Raw genomic sequence first — 9196 nt, 5'->3', positions numbered from 1 at the left:
CCAATTAATGGCGCTGCTTCCACATCAAGGCAGGCCCCATCACTACTTCAGTGTTTGGTAGAGAGTATTCGTAGGCATCTGCATCTGAGCATCTCTTTTGTTGAATAAGGTGATTCAAAATGTATTAAAATGATTTTTTTATTTATTTTTAATTAGCATCTCTTTTGGTTGGTAGTCTATTAAAGCTTACTATTGCCAACGCGGAAAGTAGCTTTCTTTTTACGTAATGCTATTCATCTCCACTGGAGTGAATAGCAGCGACATGGAAAGTGATTGTCTGCATAGTTGGCAGACAATTCACTTTCTCTCTCTTCTACTATGCCTTCCACTCTCTCTCTCTCCCCCCTCCCCACCCCCAGCAGTGAGCAAGGATCGCTCCACCGCCGTCGCCGTCAGCCCCGCCACCGCTGCTCGCACCGCCGTCGCCCAAGGATGGCGCCACCGTCGTCTCCCGCAGTCTCCCCAGCCAACGCCGCGAGCACCGCCCGCCGTCGCCCCCCTCGCTCGCATCGCCGTCGTCCCTCCCTCCGCCGCTCGCACAGCCGTCTCCCCCACCACAGGCCACAGACCACAAGGTCGCCCCCCCACCCCGTTGTCGTCCCCACCACTGGCCACAGAAACCACACGGCCATGGACAAATCTTGTATTTGCAGTGAGTTGATGTGGGTATTTGCAATGGGTGATCTTTATGTTTCTTTCTTTCTTTGGAGGTTTTATCTTGTATTTGCAGTGAGTTGATGTGGGTATTTCTTCATTTTAACTACAGTTAAAAGCCCCCATCTCCGTGTAACGAAATTCAATAATCCCAAATCATCCCAATTTGTTTCATGTTAATCTGCTCCCCTGGATCAAATTACGGTATTCATGAATTTTTTAGACTAAATTTGTGGGATAACTTAGTTTTTAAAGATCTTTGATGAAGATCACCTGATAGGGTGTTATTCCTTTTTAAATCAATTTTGGAGAAAAATTCAAAGTTTTACCAGGGGCTAGGCTAAATAATCCATAAATCAGAATCTAATTCGGAGGAAATAAATGGCCATGCACACTGCATATCTTAAAGAGAGAGTGGAAGGGAGAGAGAGAGAGAATGGGTAAGCTTGGGGGGCTGTGGGGGAGAGAGAGAGAGAGGGGGTAAGTTCGGGCGGCTGGGGGGAGAGAGGGAGAGTGGAAGGCATAGTGGAAGAGAGAGAGTGAATTGTCTGCCAACTATGCAGACAATGGCAGACAATTCACTTTCCATGTCACTGCTGTTCATCTCCAGTGGAGATGAATAGGATTACTCTTTCTTTTTTGTCTTTGCACATCCAAAGTTAGCTCTGTCAAGCGTTGCTTTCCAATTCCGCAGATTGTCGCTTTAACGCGGAAGGAAGCATCTTTACTATTGCCAAACAGCATCTCTTTCCTCTGGAATGGAGCTTCGTCGTCTCCCCTGCATGCTGTGGTGGATCTGAGATCCAAAAGCTTTGGTTGAAGATTAGGTACATCTCAAACACACCAACAGCACCAACTACTCCGTTTCTTCTTCTTATTCTCTTACTGTCTATTTTCCCTTTAATTTTTTACTTTACAAGAACACGTACTCACCTCTCTCTTCTGTCTCTCCAGCTGCTTCCTCTCATTTCAGACGAGGTATATATTCATCTGTTCCTTAATTCTCTCTCTCTCTCTCTCTCTCTCTCTCTCTGCATATATATTTTGATGATTAACTTGCTGAGTAGCAACACCATGGGTTAACAGTTTGTTCATCTGTCTCTGTAATCGGATTCGGAGGAGACACAAAAGCAAGAACGGGTGAGTTTCTCTTTCTCTCTCTTTCTTTTTTGTTTCTTTCATTGGCAGTTGAATCAAGAAATGAATTCGAATGGAACCAACCTAAATAGAATAAAGAAAGAAAGAAAGAAGAATATTGTTTGGATTTTCTTCTTCTTCTTAATCTCCACACACACACACACACACACATATAGCTACCTCTTTGAAATCTCATTTCACAGGACGGGAGGAATTTGATTTTGACAAACATCATGGATGCATGTGTGGGGAAGATTCTCAGTTTTCTCGCAGAACCCGTGATTAGGCATGTGTGGGCTTATGTCATTCAATACAAGAACGAGGTCCAGCTACTCGAACAAGAAAATAAGAGGCTCTGTGAAAAAAAGGAGAGAATCCGGGGAATGGTGGAAACAGCCAAAAACAATGGGAAACCCGTTGAACCTGAGGTCTCCAGTTGGCTAAAGGACGCAGAAGGCATGGAACGAGACATCGCCAACTTCCTGGGTCAACAACAAAACAGAGAATCTTTCAATTTAATGTGGCGTCACAAGAGAGGTATGGAAGCTGACACGAGGAAGTCGAACGTCATTGAACATGTAAGTAAGGGTGACCGGCTAGAGAAGTCGCCAGTGGCACGCGATGCACCTTTCCAGTGGGAGCCTCAATTTGATTCTTCTCAGTATTACACCATGTTTGGATCGAGAGCTTTGGTTTTTGCCAATGTCATAGAGTCTTTGAAGGATTCTAGGGTTAAATTGATTGGGGTCCATGGGCCTGGTGGTGCTGGGAAGACGACGATGGTGAAAGAGGTTGCGAAAGAAGCTAAGAATCTAGGAATTTTTGATAAGATTGTGATAGCAGTTGTGTCAAAAGATCCAAACACCTCAAAAGTACAAAAGGAGCTTGCACCCCAATTGGATCTCAAGTTTGTAGAAAAAAGTGACTCGGGAAGAGCGGATGAGTTACGAAAGACATTGTTAAACGGGAAGAAGATATTGGTAATATTGGATGACCTTTGGCAAGGACTAGAGTTGAATACAATTGGAATTCCTATTTCGGGCCCTAGCCACAACAATTGCAAAATTTTGCTAACTTCGCGTAGAGAAGAGGTCTTCAAAGTGATGGGCGTTCGTCCATATTTTTCCATTGGGTACTTGGAGGAGAACGAAGCATGGGAGTTATTTACAAAGGTGACAGGAGATTTTCGAGTCAATGAATCGATAGCAAGAAAGGTAAGCGAGAGATGTGGAGGTCTGCCCATTGCTATAGTTGCAGTTGGAGCTGCATTAAGGGATGAGGAAGAGTTTGAGTGGCACAATGCACTTCACAAATTAAAGAATTCCCCCCTAAAATACATTGAAGGAATTGATCCAATGGGTTATACCCCCTTGAAGTGGAGCTATGAGTTTCTAAAAGAAGAGGATGCAAGGTCGTGCTTCTTGCTCTGCTGTTTGTTCCCCGAAGATGCTGAGATTGATATTGATGACTTGGTTAGATATAGCTTTGCCTTGGGGTTCCTTAGAAAGGTGGATACGCTGAAAGATGTAAGAAATATAGTACAAGCCATGGTTAATAAGCTGAAAAAGTCCTGCTTGTTGCTAAATGGAGTACATGAGAATTTTGTTAAAATGCATGACGTTATTCGTGACCTTGCAATTTCTATCACAGAGGAGAAGCAAACAGAACAGGGAGGTGGTCGTGATTGGCCAGGGCAACAACAGTTCATTGTAGATCACGATATTCAAAAGTGGCCAGAGAACGACGCCTGGAAACATCAAACTGCAATCTCATTGAGGATCAATGATAACATTCATTTTCCTTGCGGTGTGCTCCATTGTCCATTAATGCATACCCTTGTGTTGAAGCCTGGAAAATCTTCAGATGAAATTCCATTCTTTCCTGGAATATCTTCACATAAAATTCCAAATGATTTCTTTCAAGGCATGAAGGGGGCAAGAGTTTTAGATTTGGAAGGCATGCTGTTGGACCTCCCATCACTGGTTTTGGAGTTGGATCATCTTCGGATGTTATGTCTAAATAATTGCAAATTATTGGGAGGCCCGGCTATAATTCAAAAGCTAAAGAATCACATTGAGATACTTAGTTTTAAGGGATATGCGATAGAGGAGTTGCCACAAGAGATTGGAGAATTGACTCGTTTGCGGTGCTTGGATCTAAGAACATGCTTATGGCTAGAGGTGATTCCAAAGGGTGTGATAGTCAATTTGATCCATCTAGAAGAGTTGTATGTTACAAAAAACTTTAATGAATGGGATACCATTGTACATGGTGGGAGAATGAGTAATGCAAGCATTGCTGAGTTGAAATTATTGACTCAATTAACAGTTTTACATGTTGGTATTTCAGAAAAAAGTTCCCGAATTATGGTGCAAGAATGCCTTGACTTGTTTAAGAAATTGATTAATTTTTCCATAATTATAGGTGGTGGCAACAATTTTAGTGACAAAACCCTGAATGTGTTGGAATTTAGTTGTATTCACCATATAGAAGATGGATTTCGTCATTTGATGGACAAAGTTGGTGTGTTGAGGTTGTCCAATATTCAAGACTCGAGATATCTACCACAACTACACAATACACCAAGTGGTGGGAGATCTTTTAGTAAATTAATCAATTTAGATATTATTGGATGTGATAGCATTAAATATCTCTTTTTGCCATCCTGCGCCAGAGCCCTCCGACAACTCCAAAGACTAGAAGTACAGGATTGTAGCAAAATGGAACATATAATTGGAGTTGGAGATTATTATCATGAAGAGGAAGTTGTAATTGATGAAGCAATTGTTTTCAATCAGTTGACAAAGATACATTTGAAAGGACTTCTACAATTTAGAAGCTTCTGCGCCAAAATGGAGAAGACAACAATTAAGGGAAACCATTCAAATTGGATTACAACAGCAAAATCTGTTTTTAATGAAAAGGTATATATTAAATCTTAACATGCTATCTATTTTTTATTTAAAATATTTTCTTTAGGGTGTTGTTTGATAAAATGTCACCAATAGAATTATTTTATTCATTAAAATATTTTTATCATTTAAGAAAATAAAGTTAGGACGAGTTAACTCCTGCTTTCTGTTTTTATCATTTAAGAAAATATTTTCTTTTTGTTTGTATTGTCAAGTTAACTACTTTTTTTGTTTTTTAAATATTTTTTATGTGTTGATAATAGTAAAATTAAAAATTAAAATATAAAAGTGTATGACTTAATATTAAATTTTATATGACAGGTTTTTTTTTCCCGTCTTAAAGGAATTGATTATTGATGGGTTATCAGTGGAAGATATTTGGAACAAGCAAACGATCAAATCTCCAAAAGAATCAAATCAAGTATCTTTTTCTCAGCTGGAGGAGATGAACATATTCTATTGTGATAATCTGGTAAATGTGTTCCCTTCAAATATGCTTCCACGATTTCAAAATTTGAAGAGATTACAGGTTTTGGGCTGTTCTTCTTTGACATCGTTAGTTGAAGACCTTAACTCTAACATCCAAAGTCCTACAGTTAAATTTAAATTCATTGATGTGTTCCCAAAGTTGGAATTTCTTCGGCTACTTAATCTGTCCAAGTTGATGAAAATATGGCTCAATGATGAGGAGTACTGCCCCTATGATAATTCTGCCCAGTTATACCTAAAAACTATTTCAATTATATGTTGTGATAGTTTGAGAAATGTATTTTCAGCTTTTGTTGCTAGACATCTTGCGTGCATCGAAGATTTAAAAGTAAAAAAATGTCCTAGAATGGAAGTGATAGTGTCAAAGGCAAAGGGAGAAGGAGTGACTGATGATGGTATGATTACATTTTGCAAACTAATTAGATTGTATCTTACATTTGCCAAATTTGTAAAAAAAATTTCTCAATCCAACTTTGAAGCATCATATTTATTTGTAGAAACATGTCCTGGAACGGAAGTGATAGTGTCAGAGGCAAAGGGAGGAGGAGTGACCAATGACGGTATTATTAAGTTTTGCCAATTAAAAGGTTTGGAGCTTTATGATTTGCCGAATCTCAAAAGTTTTTATCAGTTCAAATATGAAGCATCACATTTATTTAATCACCAGGTACGAATACTCTAACTCCTTTAATGGTTATATATATAAACAAAAAATAAAATTTTAGTTTTAAAGTGTCAATATATAATTATAATATATCATCTCTTAATCTTCTTAAGAAGTTAAATATACTAACATATTATTAATATTTCTACTAGTCTAGAATACAAATGTAGTTGTAATAAAATAAAGTGTATATTTCATGCATTTGAAGTTGAATCTTCTACCATTATTAATTAAATATTATCAAATGCTCATTTTATATTTTGTATTCCTTCTTTTGATTTTATAATTATAGTTTTAAGTTAACTCTACATATTTAGTTTGGAGTTACTCTGGTTATGAGGGTCTTTATCTCTGATTAGCAAATATGTCACACTTGTGCTTTGGCCATTGGCCACTAATCAAGATTTCTTGTCAACAGCAATGGACAATCCATCTTTTCTAAGAATTTCAAATGTTGCATTCTTCATCAACGTACGTGCTTAAGCTTCTCTTGATTTACCTCCACCATGGCCACCCTCTCATCTTTGGTGGTCCACAAAAGTCCTTCCCTCGCAAATCTCATCCGCTTTATCTATACTCTTTTCACTAATAGGTTTCGCTTTCCCTTAACATCAAACACCAAAAGCCACCATAACACCTAGATGGAGTTCTCATGCTCAGTTTGCTATTAATTGTTTACTTGTTTGTTTCTTTCAGTTTCTCTCAATGCTGGCTATCTTGTTTCTTCTTTGTATCCCCTGGTGCCTATTGTGGCAACCTTGTCAGGAATTTTGGCTTTAGCTAACTTGGAAACAACCTACATGCAAGCACTAACCTTTTGAGGTTATCTTCTCTTCCTCCATAAAGACACAACAACTAGTTCAATTAGCCCCTTAGCCATAAAATGATTTTGTTGCCTTGCTAGCCTTTGTTGAATCCCCCAACCAAGGCCTGCCCATTTCACTCTAGTTTTTGTTTTTGTGTTGTTTGGGCTCATTTTACCTTGGTTGTTGTTGCTTTAGGCCCTTTCTTATTTAGCCAACTTGTTTTCTTAGGTTCTTCCTCCATTCGTGAGCTTTGTCTCTAATGTACTTAGCATGAAAAAAAAAACTCTCCATATTAATGGTACTATTGGGCACATTAATTTTTTAATTAAAAGTGTCTCTCTCTTGCATATGTAGTTGCTATTAAGCCTTTAAAGTGAACATAATGAATTCATTTCTCTGGAGCCCAAAAAATTAATGGCAGAAAATTTGCTTCATATATTGAGATGAAAAATGTGAAGTATATGTTGGTTGATACTTTGTATATATATAATATTAATTCTTGTTGATAATTGTCTGTCATATAGCAAAGCAATTAAATTAAAATTTATGTCAACAGACTTCAACTCATATAAGTAGGCATTACTTCATTTTATACAAGTATTACTTTGAAATTTATAAAAAATATATGAATGTGTAAATTCTAAAAAAGTTACACTCGCAGAATTGTCAGGGGTTCAAACATGTTATTGACCTCAATGGCACAATAAGCATTGGTGAAGAGCAGCTTGCTGATGGGAAAATGTTAAAGCTTTATAAGTTACCTAGTTGGTGCCTTATGTGGAACAAGAATTTTCATGAAATCAGGGACATTCAAAGCTTAACACATATACATATCGTAAAGTGTCTCCAACTAAGAAGTTTGTTTACCTATTCTGTGGCCACGACTCTTCAACACTTAGAAAAGCTATCAGTGATATCTTGTGAAATGATGGAAGAGATTATTATTATTGAAGAGAAGAATATTAATTTTGCAAGGGAAGAGAAGACAACTTGCCATATTGAATTTCCACGATTAAAAGAGTTGGCTTTCCGTAACCTACCAAACCTGAAAAACATTTGCAATGATGAAAGCAGGTCATTTAGTTTTCCATCATCGTGCAAAGTTAAAATATGGAATTGTCCAAAGATGAAGACCTTTGCTTCTGGACAAATTTGCTTGCCACCGGGGAAGATAAAAGCCACAGTAGAAGATCAAGAGATGGAAATCAGTATATTCACTCACATTATTTTATGTACTCTTTAATTTGTTCCATTTTCAAACCTAGTGGGTATTAACTTGTCATCTTTTTCTGACAGGGATGAGGATAGCAACCACATGAAGGAACCCATACGTTGGCCAGAGTATGTGAAGTCAGTAGTGAAATGATTCTGATGATGAAAGATTTTTAACTTGTAAAGAAGTATGTGAAGTCACCAATGTATATACAAGCACATCTAAGAAAATATATCTAAAGTTTGGCTTTTTTTAACAAATAGGATACTATATTAACTATAAATAAAATAATTTGACTTTTTTAACACTAAAATAGAATTTTAAAAGTACCTTCAAACTTGTTAAATTGTTATAATTATCATAAACTGTCCCCAACTATTAAGTTTGTTTATTTGTGTAAGTTTATAGGTTCATTAGCTGGAGGCTCTTCGAGAATGGATTCCTTGCATCACTTAAAATGCTCTCTTGCTCTCCACTCAACTCTTCATATATGTTTGATGAGAGGATGACAATGGATATTATTATTTTAGGAAGTGTGCTCATATTTTACTGGCAAATGGTGATGGTGGTGGACATTGAGGATGGAGGGGGAATGATTAAGGAGGGTTTGGATAGAGCTTCAAGGAGAAAGATTTTAGTGCGTGACAATCGAAGAGTACTCATACCACATGGCTACGTCTTAACTGATAAGACATTTAAATTACTATTTATCAAATTAAAGTTGGGCCAGTGATATAAAAATAGATTTTATCGTAACTCTTGTTAGTAATTCGTTAAATTATTCGCATATTATATGTAAATTATTTCATATTTTTATCAAAAGTATTATATTTACATATTTTTTAAATATTCAGAATAATTCATATATTTTAAATCTCAAAAATATAAAATGTGTATCAGTCGAATTTTTTAAAAATTCGATTAAAAAATTTGTTGGCGCTGCTTCCATAAGGCGATGTGCAGCAGACTTTGACCATTTTTTTTTTTTAATTATTGCTATGTCTAATGGCTCATAATGATCCCATTATTCAATGCATTTATAATCTAACACTAAAAGAAACATCTCTCTACTAACAAGGTTTTAGTTTCCGACTTTCCACCCACCTCACCTTTTGTTTTCATTAAATATTAATGAATATTATTATTCATCTATTTCCATGCATATCTCTCATCTCTCTGTCATTTTGTAATATTGGTAAAAATATAAAATTATATTTTTATGTTTAATGAATTATTTACTTGTTTATCAGGAATATGTTTGTGTGCATATATATATATATATAATATGTCAAATTTTTATTGCCGAATTCATTTAGTTAAA

The 9196-nt window shown here is 36.7% G+C and overlaps 1 protein-coding gene across 6 annotated transcripts; it reads left to right on the top strand.

The window, feature by feature from the left end:
- The first annotated feature begins 217 nt into the window (after nt 1-217).
- LOC127806296 (disease resistance protein At4g27190-like) lies at nt 218-8600 on the top strand. 6 transcript variants are annotated; one of them, XR_008024402.1, is made up of 9 exons: nt 218-1481; nt 1609-1632; nt 1741-1794; nt 1995-4715; nt 5047-5587; nt 5690-5859; nt 7324-7870; nt 7959-8062; nt 8284-8600. XR_008024402.1 is itself a non-coding variant. In XM_052343501.1 (9 exons), the coding sequence occupies exons 5-9, from the start codon at nt 2025-2027 to the stop codon at nt 7979-7981; spliced, it is 3972 nt and encodes a 1323-aa protein (XP_052199461.1). In that variant the 5' UTR covers nt 218-575; nt 1349-1481; nt 1609-1632; nt 1741-1794; nt 1995-2024; the 3' UTR covers nt 7982-8135. The 6 variants fall into 6 exon arrangements, 5 of the variants coding, with proteins under 5 accessions (XP_052199461.1, XP_052199459.1, XP_052199456.1 ...); XM_052343501.1 differs by lacking the exon at nt 8284-8600 and having other exon boundaries at nt 218-575; nt 1349-1481; nt 7959-8135; XM_052343499.1 differs by lacking the exon at nt 8284-8600 and having other exon boundaries at nt 218-652; nt 1349-1481; nt 7959-8135.
- The last annotated feature ends 596 nt before the right edge of the window (nt 8601-9196 follow it).

Source organism: Diospyros lotus, chromosome 7 (assembly GCF_014633365.1).
Source record: "Diospyros lotus cultivar Yz01 chromosome 7, ASM1463336v1, whole genome shotgun sequence".
NCBI classification, from domain to species: Eukaryota; Viridiplantae; Streptophyta; class Magnoliopsida; order Ericales; family Ebenaceae; genus Diospyros; species Diospyros lotus.
The sequence above is the reverse complement of the archived record's forward strand: the minus strand, read 5'-3'. Positions and strand labels throughout refer to the sequence as shown.